At 39.5% G+C, this 20515-nt stretch overlaps 1 protein-coding gene across 1 annotated transcript in view; it reads right to left on the bottom strand.

Annotated features, from left to right (window-relative positions):
- Nucleotides 1-19349, bottom strand: part of INSC (inscuteable homolog (Drosophila)) — a 105269-nt gene extending 85920 nt beyond the window's left edge. Inside the window, exon 1 of the mRNA XM_046941998.1 lies at nucleotides 19179-19349. Coding sequence (XP_046797954.1) covers nucleotides 19179-19218 — 40 coding nt within the window. The 5' untranslated portion in view covers nucleotides 19219-19349. The remainder of the gene's footprint in view (nucleotides 1-19178) is intronic.
- Between the last annotated feature and the right edge of the window lie 1166 nt (nucleotides 19350-20515).

Here is a 20515-nt window from a genome sequence, read left to right as displayed (position 1 = left end):
TGTCCCTCAACACAACATCCAAATGCTCTTTGAACACCACCAGGGTCGGTGACTCCACCACCTCTCTGGGCAGCCCATTCCAGTGCCTGACCACCCTTTCAGAGAAGTAGTATTTCCTAACGTCCAGCCTGATCCTTCCCTGGCGCAGCTTGAAGCCATTCCCTCTAGTCCTAATTGGATGTATTCAAGGCAGTCTCTCCTCATGTCCTTCATCTTTCTCTTTGTCCTGTCAACACTGAATTAGATTTTAAGATGTTATTTCCTTAAGTTTAACTAGATGTGGATAAAAAGACCACAAACCACATTTTATTCCCACCAAAGACAGCCAAAAGCTTCTTTCAGAAAACTACCACACAAAGAGAAAACAAAACCTCACCTTGCAACAGCATATAAGGACTGCTCACAGAAAGAGCAGTGAGAGTAGAAAACTACACTTGTGGGGAAAAAAAAAAAAAAAAAAAACTAGGAGGTAACCTGCTCATACACATGCATCATACCTTGATGCTGCAACTGAAAGCTCACTGTCTAGCCTACCTATAAATTAAAGATGGAGGAGATTCAACCCAACAGAAATCAGGCCGTCCTAGGACAGCAGTGCATCTGGTAGGCATCGAGCTGCTGGTTCCAGGATAGCAGACTCCTGCATTACAGGAACTCCCTGCTGGGAGCCTCTTCTTCCTCAAGCTGTTTTAGTGTGAGAGCAGCTTCTGAAGCACAAGATGGCTTTTAGTGCCCTAAGAAAGACGTTATTTCTGCTGGGAAAACAGAATCAATCTTGTCATACCTCCCAGTTTAACTTATTTCTCCATCCTTTAATGTAACTTATGGAATTAATTCAGAAATAGGGAGGATGTTAGTTCTGTTTCTCTTAAACAAATTTGTCTGAAAACATCACAGTAACTGCACATATTCAAGGTGAAATAAGTGCAGCTTATTAACTCCTACTACTGGTGGCCTTAATGAAGCTCTTCATCACAGAATGATGCTCTGAATAATTAAGTTCTGGCTGTCACACAATTAAATTCACATTTTGAACTCATTCACCGCTCTCACGTCCATCCTTGTAAAAGCTTAAATCAAAAGGCAAATCCATGAACTTTTGACATCCCGCATCTAACACCCTAACATCACAGTTTCAACAGTAACATCTTAAAGTAAGGTCAATGAAGAACATCATTTCTCTTTCTGAGAGGCAGAAAACCATGTATCTAGCATGCAATTATTAGTAATCACCAGAATTAGAACAGTGTGTTACCTGCAAGTAACACTGTCAGCCTGAGAATAAGTCATTAGCCAGAAGTCATTTTAGACTATATCTCATTTGATTAATATTAACAGTTCCTGTCCATATTAAGAGCATGGTATCTGTTCTGCCAAACAGAGCCTGTCCTTATTTTACAATTCTGGGAGTCTGGGAATCATTAGTTATTATTATTATTCTGGTACATGGAGTAACTGTTAATGGAATGTCACAAATCAAATTAAGAGTAAAATTCTGACAGGATTTATGTGATCAGCTGGAAAGTAAACACATACACTGTGCCCTTCAGCAACACACCTGATCCATCTGAAGCTTTGTGTACTGTCCGTTTGAGGTCTCAGGATCCTGTGGCCATTTTGCGTTATAACACATTTTTACAGGCATGAATTATGATAGTAAAAGCCAATTCAATATTGAGCTTAGTGTCACAAATCTAAGAAGCCATAAAACCAAAAGCAAGAAGTGATGAAGACTCCTTCTAACCGTGCATTAAATTGGGTTCTATTAGCACGGGACCACATATACAAATGTCTGTACCACACTTCCAGAGTGCAAAATTCAAACCAGAAGAGTAAGAGGGAGGGAAACAGGTGCTACCTGCAGCATTCATTCACATTAACTGTTCTTGTAGAACCAATAATCAAACGTGAAGCAGTGCAAAGTAGTTAATTAATGTTTTATGTTTCCCATCTTCCTATTGTTTTCAAGAGAAGATCTCATTTCAAACAATTATGTTCATCTTTGACAGGATCCACTATGCATATGTATGCAAATAACTCAAACTGAAATCTGTGTGGGTTTTCTGTTTTGGATTTCTCATCTGAGCCTTACTGTACACAGCTATACCTTAGAACCTCAAAACAACAGAAAAAGAGAGAGGAGGTGAACAGAATCTACCCATGTTGAAGATCATCCTGAAAACTACAGAAAGGCTACCTCAGTTTGGAGATCATAAGTTAGTCTAAGTGCAACACTGCCAACTGTCAAGACTCAAAGGAAAGAGGGGAAGAAAAAAAACCACAACCATAAGCCTGTCTCCTAGGATTGAGTCTTTTTCAACTTCACACAGAGTTTGAGATTCCTTCATTCGCATCCTGGTTTTGGAACCTTCAGAACATTCTCCTTTCACATACAAGATTTTTTTGTGATCACCACAATGCAAAAATCTGCTTTCACAGCAAGAGATATGAGCTTGTTCATTCACTATCTATAATTTAGCAAGTGAATTGTGTGGAAATCCACTAAGTGGGATAACTGCAATACAACCAAAGATCTGATTGCACTGGGAGGGGAAACAGAGTCCCATGTTACCGAGGTAATCCAGCACTGCCCATGACCAAGTATTCATATAACCAGAGATTACGAATGGGAGAGATCTCCAATAAAGTTAGTTCTTTCACCAAAGCATATTTTTTCTTACAACACATCTTTCACAAATTTTCCCACTTAGATATAAAAATCTCAAGAAAAATGGAGTTTACATCACTGTGTGCTGCATTATAAAATATTTAAAATAAGGAGATAGAAAAGGGCATAACTGATTCTCAATTGCCTTCCAACCTGCCCCTCCCCACCAAAAGTTATTTTGGGCAATAAGCCACTGAGCTGATCACTTAGTTTGCTTTTTTTTTTTTTTTTAAACATCTCAGTGAAAGTCTTTAAAATCTCCCATTTTGCAAGGGGCACACCAATTTATACAGATGGCAGTATTATGGGAGCAAACTGATTAGTGGTCACATTCCTAGCAATTTGCATTTTAGAGGCAGTTTGGCTGGAAAAGAATTTGCTTTTGAGGTTCAGAAACTGAATAATAGGTGGCAAGTTGATGCACTCCAGAGCTGTATTTTATCTTTTATGGAATGCAGAATAATCACCACATAAAAATGTTTATCGGTTCTAAAGGCAGCAATAATGCTGCTTACTGCCATAAAATGCTGAGAGGTACAACTCTTCTGCACTCACACTTTCCTTGCTTTCTGGCAGACTGTGAGTTTTGCCTCCTGTTTTAACCAAGGGAAAAAACAGCTTGACATCACCTGCACCAAAGCAAACCTCAATCCAACCACTCACAGTAAAGGCATCCCTGCATGCCAACAGTCTCTTGGTTTCCAAGATTTTTCTGAAAACAGAAGCTCAATTTGGTGGCCCAGTTTGTCTCCTAACTGGATCACCATGGCAATGCCTGCCGTTCCCCCCTCACCCCCCACTCCAGTCACTATGTGAGGGTTTACCCTCAGGTGCCCAGCTGTCATCAGACAAAGAATAACCTTTTTTGTTTTTCTTCTTTTCCTCCTCCATGACTAGACATAAGCTGTAAAGTCATCAGCTGTAAATTCCAATGCTCGTGGATGCATGCGGCCTGGAGGCTGCACCATCATCATCACCACAGGCTTGCTTGCTGGCCAGGTAGTTCCCGCCTTTTTTCAACACCTGAGTTACAGGCCAGAGGGATTTGTATTGCCAGTATGAACAAGTGGAATTCCCTTGCTTTTATCCTTGCAAATGCATTCCAGCATAAAGACCTACTCATCTCTCCCGTGCTCCTAGAGATGGGGCCTTGTCTCCTCCCCAGTCTATTCTCATGGAAAGGGCAGGAATAAAAGGGCTGTTAAGTCAGAACACCACTGCATAGAACACACACTGCAATCAAAGGGGATGTTTGCACAGCTCAACCAGTGGCAAGAGAAGAGCAGTATTCATTAGGGCAGCAGACTGCAAACAGATTTCAAGGGGGGATCTGTACGTGATACTGAGCAAATGACCTGCAGCTGTGCTCAGTGCTCTGTAGGACAGCTGCCAGCAACAGGGAGTATAGAAATAAACTTCAGGCAAGCTTGTGGCACAGGTATGTGCAAGACAACAGTTGAGCTGTAAAAGCACTAACATCTAAAGAAAACAACAATGAAAGATTTCTTAGTACATCTCCCCCGTGATTTTTCAATAGATCCTCAGGCAAGGAAGTTGTTAGACTTTGCTTTAAGTGGGAAGGACATTTATTCATTGAAACTGTAGTATGTAAACCTTTTTTTTTTTTCTTTAAACTGATGTTTTTTTGTTTTTTTGTTTTGTTTTGTTTTTTGTAGTTGTTTTTAATCAAGTTCCTTTGATTCTCCTACTGAATGTGTTAGACTTGGACAACAACTCTATTTACTCCATGGCCTCACCTCACTCAAGCAAAGTCCCACTTCCTTGTGTTGGCTTTGCTACTCAGAATAAACGTCCACAGAGAACAGCAGTTTTACATATATTTTGGAAGCATGGCCTTTTAGGTACAAGGGTGTTATAACTACAGCTATTCCCCCTACAAACAGAAAAAGAGTCCCAGTTGAGCTTGAAATGAGAAGAGAGAAAATAAAACCATCTCTCTCTTCAGGTAGGAAATGAAGAAACAGAAATTAAGTGACTTAATTGAAGCCAACTATTACACAGTCCAATCCTGTAGTTTTGTACCAGGAGAATATGATAACCTAGTATTTAACAGCTTCATTAAAGGGAAAAGAATAAGGACATGTAAAAGTAACTTGCCTGCTGCAAGGAAAGAGGACAGTAACATCTGCACATCTCTGTCTACAATCCATTTTCTGTAACAAAAGGATTTCATCTTTCTTAATATACATTTCAGTTAGTCAGACAGGAAGTCTGGAAGACATTTTTACTTATATTGATATTCCCTTACAGAAAAAAATATATATATATATCTGACATTTTAAACAGAGATGAGCAAAACAATATTATTAATTCAGGTCACAGCCCACACTTCCAGAGTCTTTATTGGAAGTATTACAAGGCATTACATGGTAAACAATGGTGGTATTTTCACAATATTTGCCAGCAACCATTTTTTCCATTTTGCAGAGTTAACATCCGATTCCTTTTGTTGACACAACTCTGAACATCTTAAAACCAACTTTTAGTCTGATAAATGCACGTTTACGTAAAAGTTAAATGCAGAAATCAAATAACACCTCTCTCTAGTTATTGAGCAGTCTCTATTTTAATTATTAATAAACTTCTTACTTCTATCACTAAAATTTACCATCCTGTTTTCTTCTGCATATTGAGTAAGAGAAACAAAAGGACATTAGAGATCTATGGAAAAGTTAGCATGGAAGAAAAACAATCAGAGTTATTTTAACAGAACACAGAAACAAGGAAGCCAACTTAGCCTGGTACAGGTTCACACACTTGTTGCTATCTTCGTGCTAATTGCCTTAAAGAATCTCTTTTCTAGAAGGAGACAAATTCACTAGAGTATCACAAACTTCCTACAAGCTGAAAAAAGCAGCAGTAAGCTTGTGCCTGTGTACAAAAAACCACAAATGTTTTAGCACACAGCAAGATTTGAACATTATTATTGTTTTTTTTCCTCCAATAACTCCAATTAACTCCCTCAGACTGTATGTCAGCAGAAGTCTGTAGCCTATCCATTATAATTCTACACAGAACTCAAGCAATAAAGCAGCAGTGGGATTTTTCTCTTCTTCTTTTACTAAATTAGAAACTGCTGCATTTATATTTCTGAACCACTACGAAGAGTATCCAGTTAAACATTTTCTCCCTACATCCTGCACAAAGAGTGATGTGAAGGGGCCAAAAACTTACAATAACAATGCAGACAGGGAATCCTCAGAAGTACTAGAAGTAGAACAAATTGCTCTGTAGAATCACTCCCATATTCAGCATCTCAGGGACAGGTATAATGTAGCCAGACCACATCAGGAAGCCCCTAGTGGATCTAGAGGCTCAGAGGAACTTGCCAGCCTATGCACATTAGACTTAAGCTAGAGATCAAGCCCTGTTTTGGAAATAGCTTGGAGAGAAAAGTGCAAAACCTACTTCAAAGCAATGTACAGCACTCAGTCTCTGTCAAACTCAAAAACCGTTGAGATCCAGGGGACCAACCAAAGTTCAGATGGTGTTGTCTAGTGTTTTGTTTGTTTTCTTTTATCCTTCTGTACTAAAACCTGAGCCTCTAAACTGAAGGGCCAAGGAAAGCTAGTAGAGTTTTGTATGTTTTCATTTTAAAAGTGATTGTGTAGAAGCACTGCTTTAGATTTGGAAGGTGTACAAATTATGGCCTATATCTTCTCTCTCATTCGTAACTCCCAAATACATAGCAAGTTGCTAGACTCCAGCAACTGATGTATCAGCAGAACTACAGAAATTGACAGCACTGCTCAGCTGATGTTCGGTAGCTTATTACACAAAGGAACTGGCAAACAAGTTTTGAGTACAAGATGAAATACTTCATTGACTGTTCCAGGATGGCTCTATTATATGTTTTCACCATTTTCTAAAAAAGTGATATTAAGAGATAATTTATTTTTTTCTTTCAAGTTGTACAAGTCTCATTGCAAAAGATAGCTAATATTTTGATAAATATGTCTCCTAATTATCATGAGTTTTTAATAGTTTGTGATGGCACAAGTAGAGAAACATACACCAGAATTAGCTGGAAGTAAAGGTTTCAGAGCCAAGCTTTTTCTGTAAGCAGACAAATTCAAGGAATTCCTAATTATTAAGCTTTAAAGCGTTTAGATCTCAGACTATTCTTCCTCCACATAGAAAAACATCACCACGACCTTGAACTTTTATCCACAATTTTGGCTTGAGCCTTCCTATTCTTGCTATAGAAGATTTGAAGATTTGCTATATTCTTGCTATATATATTGCTATATATACTCTTGCTGTGGCTATGCCACGGAACTTCCTTGCTAATGCTTCACTGAAAGTTAAAACAGATATACGGTAGCATCATCTTAAAAACAGTCTGGTCACTCCCTTCCACTGGGAGTCTGTACACTACCAACCCTCCATGGAGTGGAGTTAAAAGACATTTTTGAGCATGAAAATTCTTCCTGAATTTCCATTTCCAGAAGTCTGGTGTTGACCATTTCAGTGGAAACACACCAAAACTTAGCTGAGGCTAATCCATTGACCTAAAACTTAAGACTGAAGTCTCATTTATATTGTTACATGCAATATATGGGAGCAAACTATTTCCCATTTACAAGAAGAGGACAAGCGTTGCAAAGCAAACTCTAAACTCTCTCCTGAGAGGTCATTTTACCAACGCTACCCTGTTCACCAACTATAGAGAGTTTATAAGCTTTACGTCTCCATTTTCCATGACCCCCCAGACAACTCTACTCACTTCCAAAAAACAATCATCCACCACTACTATCAATGCCAATAATCAGCCTCATCAATAAAATTGATATGTTGTCCCTAACCCTTCACGAGGATAGAGCATATATTCCATCCACAAATATGGATGTCATTTATTTTTCCAGGGTTCATATAGCTTAAAGAATCTAGCAACAATTCCACATTTACATCATCTGGACCTCAAAACTGCCTGCACCGAATTACTCTTACATTATGCCAGTACATATCTGAGGGCCAGGCATGTGAAGTAAATTACTGAGTATTGTCAGTAGGCATTTCCTCATGTGCTAATGTCTTGGCATCCAAGAAGAGGGAGGATCTGCTATCTGAATAGTCTGAGACAATTCAGTCCCCACCAGCAGTAGATAATGAACATATCACTTTACATTTAAATACAAGTTATTTGGGCAAGACTCGAGACAGAAGCTTCAGAGGCACTGTGTGTGACCTCTTTCAGTCAGGGTCTATATGAAAGAAGATTCTTGAAACTATGTGCTCTCTACATTCCCTACCATGACTTTAATGTCACATATCAATTTGAAACTTGTGTGGATGGATCAGCTTTGATAGCTTCTGTCATCACAGACCTCAGTGAAAAACCCTCCCCAGAAGTTCAATCAACACCCACATAGCAGTTCCAAATACTGAAAATTATTTCTATTTTTTAAGATCAACAGCTATGACCAGCAACATGTACATACAAGCAAGAAAAGGGACATCAGTGAAAATTAAATTTCTGCAGTGTTAAATGTAAATAAGTTCTGAGACCCAGCCACCTAATTGTCCATTAAGATATCAAAACAGATGCTTCTTTTAATTTTATAGTCTTCTAAAAGGGAACCCAAGGAAGTGCTGAGCATTACTCATGATCGACAGGATGGAGCTTTTGACTCATGACTCATCCAGTATAAGTGGAAGCAGTTCATAAGCAGAATCTGAAAAGTTTCAAAGCACAAGATGAATATACCTTTAAATAAACCATTTCAGTAAAAAGGGGGGGAAAAAAAAACATTTACAGGAAGCAGAGGACAGTGGTTACAGCTAAGGAATGAAAATAAGGAAGTCATCCTGCTTTCTACACTAAGGTTTGTCACCAACTTTCTCCAAGTTACAGAGCAAGTAACTTAACTTCACATTCTGAAGTGATGGTGTATCTAATGCTTCTGTTCTCTTCAGTGCCCACGTGACCAATTATATTTACAATAATGTTTTTGGAGTAGGTTTTCCTGTTGCTGTTCATTTGGGTGTTGGGGTTTTGTTGTTGCTTTGTTTATTTACAGCCTGCAAGCCTTGAGCTGATTTTGAAATATCTAACTAAAGCTAATTCTGAGAACAGAACAATTCATATCCATGAGACTAGAACGTCTAGCATACAAAAAAAAAGGAGATCTTTAAAATGTGGGATGGTTTACCACTGACAGGAGATAACTGAAAGGAACTTCACTAGTAGGGGGGGGTACATGGAAAAAAAGTCAGGCTGTTTAAGTTAGAATCCCTAAAAGATGACAATAAAAGAGAGAAAAGTCAGATCTCAGAAGGGAAGTGCTACGTGTTCCCATGCACTCACCACAACAAGGCAGTAAGCACAGAATGGTTGATGTTAGAAGGCAAGTCAGTAAACTGCATAAAGGAACACACTCCTTAGTGACAGAAGTTAAAGTTACCCCTAATTTAAAAAAAAAAAATCATCATCATCATCAGGACTTCTACCCCAGGACAGTTGCTACCTGCATTGCTTCCTCCTCTTCGACTAAGATTGAAATAAGAGGTTCCGATTCTAGATGAAGACCAACATCTTCCAGGATGTCAGAGAACAGACCAGGAGAACTAGAGGTAAGCTTGAGGCCAGGAGAAACCAATAAGAAAGGCAAACATTGAAGTACCCAATAGCCCTGACAGTGATTTCAGTGGTGAAACAAATCCAAAATATATGGCATATTTAAGGGTTAAGATCTTGCTAAAAATTGCATGTACAAAACACAATTTTCTGCAAATAATTATCAGGTCATATACTCATAAAAGTCAAGAGAAGCTATTTTATTACCTGTTCATCTTATTTACAGAATAGAGACAATATTAGTCAGCACAAGTAGCTATTTGCAAGCAAGAAGTCTTCAATCAGTGAGGAAGGAATGTAATTAAAATGAGGGAAATCCAAAACACAGTTATACCTACCAATCATGTCATCTAAATTGTACTATTTTCTTCACTAAAAATAAAGCTTTGAAACAAAGATGCCATATTTTATGCAAGTTCTTGATTACCTTTCTGCCGAGGGAGCATGTAATTTACAAGAAAGAGGACTTAAAGCTTTAAGTGCCTCTGACTTAATTCAGCATGCTGTATTGATGGTCCCATTTAGATGATTCCATTTTAGGCCCCTCTAACGCATTAAAGGCATGACTTACTCACATCCATTTGGCTAATGATCCCCTACTGCTCTAAAGTAAATGACAGCTATTTACAGTAAATTATTCAATTAGATAGAGGGAAGTGCAGCATTCATTTTATATTGTTTGACATGGCAAAACAGAAGTGTGCAAGAAGGCAGGTGGGGCATTTTAATCTTTCAGAATCAATTGTTTAATCCACAGCAAGAAAATGCACTCCACAATACTCATCGCCGTCACGATGTTATTGTAAACATTCTAAGAGATACTGATGTTGCAACTCCACATAATACAATTCTGCCTACTTCAGAAGTCAGTGATTGCACAGCACAGGGAGTGCCATTAGGCAGCATCTTGTAGAACTGCTTTCTATGTAAGCACAATTTCAAGTTGTGCACAAGGAGCTTTTTCTTTCTTTAAACACATGCCACCTGGCACCTAAGAAACCACATCTCCTTTAAAAAAAAATAAAGATCTGGGGAATCTGCAGTCCTGACTCTCAATTAATTGTAATGGGATTTATACTACTAAGTGCCTACCTCACTTTCAGAGAGAGGACTGAATCTCCCAAGACATTTGGGCAGAGGGATATTTTTTTCCTTCCCTGGATTACAGGGAAAGGAAAGCTCGGCTGCCCTCACAAAACAAGGAAAGGTATTCAGAAGATTAATCAAATAAAGGACAAGCTTGTTAAAGGAGGAATTCTCCTGACTGTGGGTATGAGCACTAAGTCGAAGGCATAAGTAAGGCTCCTGTGCCTCGAGGCTGCCAGTGACCATCTTTGCACAGCTCCCATGTTGCTAGCATTTAAAAGACAGGGGAGAAATGAACAGGCATCGTGCCTGAGCCCTCCTAGCTCATTGATTTTTGGAGTTTATCTTGTATGAATCTGGATCACTGCAGAACAAGTACCAGGCACCCCAAAGAGGAGAACACTGGCTAACTTGCCAATGCATTTAATTTTCCTTAGGCAGAGGGCCAAGTTCAGCAGACACAGATCCTACTAATTTTAATGGAAGTTGCACTTGCCTATGCCAGCAAGTGAAGTTTGCCCCAGGGACTGTGAGCATCACACTACAGAAAACACAACTGTAGCCAGCTTTTATATTCAAAGTACACGTTTGAATGGCTACAGAATCGACCACTTAGCTTTCCTTTGCTTCATCTCCTCTAAAGCTGCTCATACAATGTAATGCCTTCTGTTCTTCATATGTATTTACATGTTTCTCCACAAGCAAAGGGTTCCAGCCTGTCAAGGGCAATGGGCTTAGGCACAGAATCAGTTTACTGCTGCTGGACTACTGGGAACTTAACAGATGTTTGGTGCCACCTATGCAAAAGCACTGGCCAGATTTTTCAGAAGACCTACACACAGCTCTTGAATTCCTGAGGAACATCTGCTTTTCAATGGCCCCAGGGGCTATTGTCTGCAATTTGATACTTATTTTGCTAGCTACTTTCCCCTACTTATGAAGTATTTATCACCTTTTAAGTCCCAGCCCCTTCAGAGCAAAATATATTTTAATCAAATATTAGTTGAAATCTGCAGTGGCTTTAAACAACAGATGCTATGCCAATTCTCACCAAGCACACCTATCCCACTATTCACAGAAACTCAGAAATCCTGTCTATTTGAAGGCCTTTTTAGGGGATGTTGTAATACAAGTTATTTTAGTAACAATTCTAGGCCTTAGCAAGTTGTACTCTGGTCCTTCAGCCTCCAGAGCGGACAACTCTGTTTTACCTACATGCCTTGCCTGCTCCCCGTCCTGCTCTCAGACTAAACACAGTTATATCTGCTGACATTCCTCCTCTGCACAAGTGGCCCAGGCTTGCATTCTTTAAGTATGTGATGATCCTCTAAAAAGTTCCACAGTTACTTTTGGCTGAAAAACTACCTGTCTGAAAGGCACTGACTTAAGCCAGATTGCAAGCCAAATTCTTCATTTACTAAGAAATTCAGAGTAGTAAAAAGATAGCACAGCCCTTCAAATCACCCAGAAAGCCAAAACAAAAAAACAACAAAAAAAAAAACCAGATAAATAAAAAGCAAACAGGAATAATGTGAACTTGGATCCACATTTTTAATAGTTTAATTCACTAAAGCAGACAGCTTCACCTAATAATAAACACTTCTATAATTCTGAAACCCCCTGAACAGCCAAATAGCAAGCCCAGAGCAACTGAGACATTCAAGGTACATTGCCAATAAAGCTGCTACCCATCATAGCTATGCTGAGCAGGATTACAAATGAAATATTGAGTGTACAAAATAGTATACATATTTCTGAACAGTTGTTCAGCACAGGCTGCTTTGAGTGACCACGGCCAGAAGAAATGAGCTGGAGAAGTCAGTCTTTCCCCCGGCTCTTTGCAGACAAACCCTTCCCCCAGAGCAGGCTGTCATTGGGTGCAGAGGTCCCTCGCATTTGGAGTGAGTGTGACCCAAGAATGGAGCTGGTGTGATTGCCAAGAAAATTTAGGCGTAACTTGCAGAAGGAACAACTTAGCCAAGGATGGGTCACTTGACATCACCCTTTCAGTTGGCACAGAGAGGAAAATCGAGGCACAGGGACTTGCAGCTCCTGTGTCCCCATCTCTTTTGCTGCCATCCCCTGCTGTCTCAGTCACACAGAAGTTTCTCCAAAACTAACAGATTAACTGCTTCAAATAAATTTGGCTCACAGGCAGCATTTCCAAAACACTTGGACAGCCCTTGCTAAGAGGCTGAACACAGAGTACAATTATAGCAAAACACGGTGCAGTTTCTCTCTACCTTATGCAGGTGCCCTGCATTCTCATTCATATTACAATTAACAGACATTAAGGGTCAGACATACACATCAGCTAGAAAATGACATGATGCTTAGTGAGCCTAGATGCGCTCCCATAACATCAAGCTTTGTTTGAGAGGTTTTTCCTCAAACTAATTGACATTGTTTTCTAGCTAGAGTAATACTTAGCTAAATAAAGAAACAGGACACGTTTCCATGAGGCATTGGGTATGCCATCCCATAATGGACCCTCTCCCTCATTTCATAATTCATACGTGTTTATCTCAAGTATACACACAGCGTTTTTAATGGCACCAAGCATGAAGTAGAACCTCTCCCTGAGGTTTTCCAGGTCTCCCACAATGTCAGGAGCTGCTTAATACATCTGTGAAAGCAGAAAGCTAGCTTTTTCTTCTTTTCAAAGTAAAAAAGCATTTTCTTCCTCAGCAGCCAGAGGCCACCTTCTTCTCAAAAGTCCTATGAATATTCACCTCTGTCATACACTTAGGAGATAGGAATGGGAAGAGAAGCAAGAACGGTCAAACAAAAGGATGCAAGAAAGCAGATAGGAAAGAAAAATCTGCGACGGGGAGGTACTTATATTGAAAATGACCATGATTTGGTCTATATACTAAGAAAAAAAATGACACTTAAGTCTTCTTGCACCCTAAACTTCCAGATTTGCACATCAATCTGTTGAAGACAGTAAGTCCCTGGTACAGGGCACTGCTTCCGCAATGGTAAGAGCACATTTCAGACACCACTACGCAGTACATTACTCAGCCTTAAAAAAGGAAAATCCATTTTTCTCTTGAAAAAAAATCAACATGATAATTTGTTGTTTGCTCCAACCTTCCCTTTCTTTAATGATTTTTCCAGAAGTGCTTAAAATCATGTATATTTTGAGAAGTTACAAAATCTTGCATAAGGGCTCAATTTCCTATAAGTAAATACCCCATTTTCTGTAGTTCTAATCAGTTCTGCTTTCTACATCATCCCTATTAGCTGGCAACCTCCAGTGCATTTCTGTGACTGCTGTATATTCATTCCTCCTTAATGCTTTAAAAGAAATCTATCTTTAAAAGAAATCTATTAGCTAGAAGGATAGCAGAGCTTTTAAAGGGAAATCCCTTTTTCGTTCAAAACCAACTGAAACACAGGGATGTTTATTCCAATAGCATTCTACCAGCAGAGGAATGTCATACAAAGCGATGCATGTGGAAGCTCCAAACTGGCAGCAACCAATTTACCTTCCAAACATCAGTCAGCATAAGCCTACAGATACCATCCTGAATCCCTCAGCTGAGGTGCAAGACTAATTAACGTGGTGCTTTAGCCAGGCCATGGGGGCTGTAGTACCTGAAAGGAGAGCAAATGTGTGCCCCTCGCTTGCTATAAAGTGGTGTCTTAACAGTTCCATGCAGCACAGCCACACTCTTATGTTTCTAGAGCATACAACCATCTCTCCTGCAGCAAATCCTTGAAAATATGAAATAAAATCAGACTTCTTTGCCCATACTCAGGTTTTTAAGAGCACCTTATGAAGAAAGCAGGAGGAAAAAAGAAGCAGCCAGACAACACACCAAAAGTAACCTTACTTCAGCTGTGCTTTGGCAAAAATCGTAGGCAGCAACAAGATTCTCCTTTCAGCTGGCAAACAGATCCATTTCCCTTTTTCCAGAGCCCACATCCATATATATTCAACTATAGTTTTGGTATCAGCATTTATGGCTTTCATATGGTTACCATTTCTAAGGAAACCACTTCCTCAGTATAGACACAGCTAGTATATTTCCTTTTTTCACATTATTCTGGATTTGGCAAAGTATTTGTATGAGTGGGGAGAGAGGGGGGAAAAAACCACAAGGGAGGGATGTCAGACCAAAATAAATCAAAGGTAAGCATGTTTCTTAAGACACAGGAAATTAAATATGCAAAAAGCAGTGGGATATTTTTTCCAAGCTTGCTTTCTGTCTGTCTTCTCTCACTATAGAGATTCTCCACCTTTGAGACCTTTCCTGGTGGGACTTCATGCAAGCAGTAACAATTATCCCCAGTACTGAGGCTACAGTGTCTCAGGAGGAGGCCTTTGCCTCCCCGAATAGTATGCAGATCCATACATTAAACTGAAAAAGAGAAGTCTAAGGAACAGGTGCAAATGTTTCAGTCTGCCACTGACGCGTCCCATGGACTGACATCAACCATTACAGCTGCTTGCTCCATTGCACAGTAACAGTGATTTTTTTTGACACATAATAAATACTGCCTACAGAATACAGCCAGACACTCTGACACATCTCACCTGGCCTGTAACAAACAAAAGTCGGAACAAATGAAAAACCCAAAGATCAGTCCGCTATTGGCACAATCAATGCATTCAAACTCCATTGCATTTAGGATAGACATGTCTAAAACCCATAAGCTTGGCAGTATAGTTTCTTTATGTGGGAAAAAAAAAAAAAAACAAACCAAAAAAACCACAATTTTCAAGTTACTCAGATCCTGATCTTTGAGAACAAGTTGACCTAGTTTAAATTCCTCCTGTGCTTGCCTCTCTGAATAGGTTGGCTTTGTCAGCTGCAGCGCCTGGGAAAATAGAGTCCAGCCAGCTTTGGAAGATTGCTCCCAACAGTACTTGTACGTTTTCTAATGGTTGCTTTCTGATAACTCAAAAAAATCCTGATATATGTATTTATACCTGTTAAATTTTCCATTGGGACTCCAGCTGCAATCTTAACACAGCTAAAGATCAGCAGGTCTTTCCATTCCAAGCAAACAAGTTTTCATGTGAGTTCTTTCTCCAAACAAAAGTAGATCTCATGAAACAGATATTTAAGAACCATTTCAAGAAATCAGATAAGCTTCAAGGATCAGATTTTCAAATAAGGAAAACAAAGCAAAAAGCATCAGAAATGCTAAATTTGAAGTGCACTGATGTTCTGGGTCAAATAACACGATTTCCAGGATAACAGAAAGTACATCTCCGACTATGTCATATTCTAACACAAATCCATTAGGAACATAACTTAAAGCAAATAACAGCTTCTGTTTTGCCAGAGGACAGTACGGATCCCAGCAAGAGATGGCAATCATGGAGCAGAGCTGGCTTACACCACCTGAAAATACGGCTCACCTTGCCATAGAGAGCTACAACTAAGAATAGTATGCGATAAGCCAGGTTTACCAATGTGCAATTCTGAACTTCTCTTGCTCTGTCCTGAAGTAGGCATTGACCTAATAGAAATTTGGCATACGTGATACAATGAGCCATCTCTGCAGAAAACAGCCTCTCTCAGCACCACTTCTGTGCACAGAAAATTCAACCCACGTTGCAAATGCTAGGCTTCTTTCTGCCTATACACTCATGTCTTGTCTTGCAGCACAGGGCCAGTAATTAGAAAGTTGATTTCTGTAGGATCAGAGCACAGACCAAAGTCATCATTTCTGAAGTTCTACTTAGGATTCACTTTTTAACACAATAAACAGTCAGCCAAGGAAAAACATTAAATAGAAATCACTTGTTCTCACAATTAGCTAGGGTGTACAGAGAATAATTTAAAGAAGAATACAATTTGGAGGGATGTTGCAAAATCAGAAGCATATCCAGTTGCTCTTCCTAGAGCTTTGCCCCTCTATCTATAGCTTTTAGGAACTAGTTACTGTAAGTTGCACTTGACAAAGAACTTTGATCACTCAAACCATTCAACCAATAAATCATTATTAGAAAAAGAACCCATTAATTACCTCCCTAGCTAAAATAAATTGAAGAAAATGAAACAGATGTTCTTATCACTACGAAGGAAGACAGTGCTCATTTCCAGCCAGCGACTGAGATTTTGGGTCAGATGTTCATCTTGCAGCAGTTATAAGCATGTTTACACCTACAAAATTTAAAAGTAATCAGAGATAAGCAGATATTAATTCTATGAGCAATTTTCTCAAAGCAGAGGACTTCTGAGTGCATTTCCGCCCACTGCAGAGTGAAGAGAAAGGAAAGGAAAAGTAAACACCCTGGGTCTTGCAGCAGACCTAAGGTCAGATTGCTCCAAGAGACATTGAACATAATTGAATTAATAGGTTCATCAGGAAGGGGGTGATTGCTGTTACATCTTGTTTAAAAATACATATAAAAAAAAAGTCCAATTTCTGTCTCTCCTTTATAATTCTGAGGAAAGGCATTAGGTGTCAGTTCCATGAACACACTGCAGGTATGTAACGTCGTAGGACGTGGGAGGTGATGATTTAGTTTTGTGTCACTTTGCTATTATTCGGTCACATGTAATGAATTTAAATAGGCTCAATTTGGCGGCAAATGAAAGGGGGTTGTTTCTGGTGGATTTGTTGTTGTTGTTGAAGGAAATGCAAAGTTACTAAACAAAAATTTAAAAAGATGGTGATCCTAACAGTCAGCTAACAAGGCCTCATTTCTGCCCTGAAATGGAAAAGCATTACTTATATTCACAGACCGGCCCTAATGCTCAACTACATTCTTGCAGATGACTTCACGCTAGTAGTCTACCTGGTTCCTAGCGCTGGCAGCATATAACCACATCTGTTACAGCTTCCTTCCACTTTTCTTAAAACACGTGTGGAGACAATGATCTGGAGAACAAGAATAATGCAGCATCTTTGGCAACATGCTTCCCTCCAGCTCGTCTCTCCCTCGTGGCTCCTCCCAGCACTAAAGGCAAAGAGCAGCTGCTGTGCAGCCTTCACACTGGCTTCCTAAGTGTCTGTAATCATTCATTCAGTACCTGACTTTGAATAAATCAAGGAAACCATTTTGAATTTCACAATGCGTAAAGCTCTACTAACTGTATTTTTTTTGTTAACGCTATCCTCCCTACTAGTTTGGGCCCCACTGGAAGACAGATATTAATCCAAAGTCTCAGTCAGCAGTTAGCATAATGTTGAAAGCAGACTCAATTCCCTTTACTTCTGCTGAAGCAAGCAATGAAAGCTGAGCTGTTGTTTTGTTACCGAAAAGAGTTTTCAGAAGAGAAGTGGCCAATTTCAGCCCCTTTGAAAAATCTTCAAATAGTCAGGTCCATCTGGTGATCATTTCCAAAAGATCAGCATTTAGTTGCTTATTTAAAGTATAATTAGAATTCTTTCTACAATCATATCCTCTCTGGTTTCTTTCTTGGCCCAGCTTTTGGTACTGGAAGCTGAAGTCCATCTAACTCAGATGAACTCATTAGCTGGGGAAGACAGAGTTTCTAAAGCTGGAACAAAACTCCCCTGCCTGAAGTTTGCTTCTCCCTGGAAGAACAGCTGCATTCTCAGACTCTCAATGAACTTGTAAAAATCTTCTTCCAGAAGAACAGCTACAACAGCACAAGCACAGTTCTGCTCCCACAGCCTGACTTGTTGCAGTTCCCTGTTTTGATTCAGCTTTCTTCTCATCAGCCAGAAGGACTACAGGCTGTTCTATTCTGAACAGTCATTTGCACTTAATCCAACTAGTTTATGCTAACAACACCTTTAAAACAAATTCACTGCATACAGGATTTGCTATCCAGCCCCCCAGTTCCTTCTTCAATAATACATAAAAACAGCATTAAGAAACTTGACAAAACGGAAAGGTATCATCACCAAAGATAGAGGAGTGTGTAATGCAATCATGAAATGTAAGCAGAATCATGCTCTACAGTACTTGGTTTCTAGTATAACTAACACATCATTTATGGTGGTTTGCTCTTAGCTACAAGTTTTTACCTACACAATTTTTCGTTTTTATTTTTTTGAAGGAAAGGCAAGAAGATCAACTGTTGCTAGATAGCATGAAGCCACAGAGAAAGCCTAAGTGCAAATACAGCAGCCCTCAGGCTCATCTCTTTTGCAGATCAGAATACAAATGATTCCTTCTCTATTCTGACTTATTCAACAAAATATAGGCTGTTCATAAAGAGAACTACAAAGTCTGAAAGGGTATTTTCTAGTTTTTATGGTGTTTCTGTTTGGTTGCTGTCAGTTCTTCCCCCCCGTCAAAGCCCTTTAGACACATTTGCATACCTAGAGCAATCTAATACTAGAATCTGAAATATGAGAACCAATATACAAGCACAAAAAGAAGTAAAAGCAACCAAACAAAACAAACAACACACCTGTGTTAGATAATCTAATGGAAAGTTGTAAATCTAAAGCAACTTACACTATTTAATGTGCAAAAACACCCAGGGCTTCAGTTCTGCCAGGATCCCAGCTCAGCACAGTACTTAAGGACATTCATAGGAAGAATAATGAAAATGTTTAAAACCTGACACCTGCTTTGCTACTTTAGGGCCAGCAACCTCGGCACTGCTTGTCACACTTCACTGAAATTAGCTGCATTGATCTTTACTGCTTGCTCATAACCTCGCCAACCACCCTGTGGCTCAGAGCAATGGCCACTCCATACCAGACTTGGCACAGCTGCTGTTTTTCCATTAAAATGCATGGAGCAAAAAACGGTTACTGTGCTTTTGACATTGCTCCTAATGAAACTATAGAGAAACCTAGTGTAGAAGCTTTCAGGAAGACCATAAGGAAAAGAACACATCCCCCTTGCAACACCACATAGGAATAGCTGCACAGCATGCCTACCTGAAGTGCCATTAGGCAGCAGCTGCTCCTGGTGGCTCATTTGGAACTGAGGCTTTTCTCTGGGCTGATGTGGTTGTCTGGTTAGTGCACCAATCGGATTTTGGTCCTGGTTCCCACACAGCCCAGTGAGTCACTTACATTCTTCTTGACTCAGCAAAATGCATGCCCAGCCTGGAATTTACAGAGAGCATGCCTTAGGCCAGTTTATTTCATTGAGACTTGAGCACGCTCTTTGTTTGAGGAAGAATGTCTGCTTTGCTAGACTAAATTCTTTATCTTCTATAAAAGGAAAGATATTGAACAGCAAAGGGCTATTCTTCCCTTTCAATTGCCTTTGTCTTGCTTATTTAGTCAATAAACTATATAGAAATGAAAAACTGTCCATTTTATCCTTCATTGCGTGAACATAACTCTCGGTTAAAGACCATTAGAGTAAATTGAATAACTCTAAGATGTGAAAATTTGGCCAAAGCAATTTTTTAGACAAATTAAAGACACAGAACGTAGCCGCAATCCGTTTCGAACGATAAAATATGAGACATCAACGTGCTGTATAGACTTACACTGCTTTCACACTAGGATCACAGCAGGTGATGACCAAGTCTTTAGATGTGCGTTGAGGTGAGAAAGTAATACTCAAAATACGTAGTTACAGGCAAACAATGGTCTGAGAATAAGAACAGTAGATTCACACCATTAAGAAGAGCACAAGTGGTGATGATCTTGCAAATGGGAAGCTGAGTACAGGACAATAATATTAGAGTTCAATCTCAAATGAAAACTAATTAACCACTTAGGAAAAAAGAATAAAGGGGAAAGCAAATTACAGCTTGTTTGCCAATACCCCAGTGCCTCCTACTAGACTCTGCCCCCTTTGGCAGGGAGGAGCTAACAGTGATAGGGCTGTCAGGAAGACAATGTTCTAACATACGATGCAGGTGTCAGCACACCAGGGTGACAAAGCACAGGGGCTGACAAGCATCTGCCTCCTCATCATTCAGCCTTCTGATCCCCAGAAATACTGTTCTACACAGGAATTATTTGCACAAACGTGGGTATACCAAACACCAAAACTAACTCCTACTATAAGCAGAAAGCCACATTATAAGGAAAGAAACTATGGAAGTATCTAAGACTGTCCCCAACCACTTATATTATTGAAATAAAAACAGTTTAGCATACTCCTTGCCTGCATGCACAGTATAGCTCTGTGACACTGGCTTACTGAAGTTCACCATCTGAAACTTCTGGTTGCAGAATCAAACCTACTGCACCTATTCCTCATCACCTTGCAGTAGAGAAAGATCTATGCAGTAAATCAACTGTGTATAAAGCAG

This window comes from Gallus gallus, chromosome 5 (assembly GCF_016699485.2).
Source record: "Gallus gallus isolate bGalGal1 chromosome 5, bGalGal1.mat.broiler.GRCg7b, whole genome shotgun sequence".
NCBI lineage: Eukaryota > Metazoa > Chordata > Aves > Galliformes > Phasianidae > Gallus > Gallus gallus.
The sequence above is the reverse complement of the archived record's forward strand: the minus strand, read 5'-3'. Positions and strand labels throughout refer to the sequence as shown.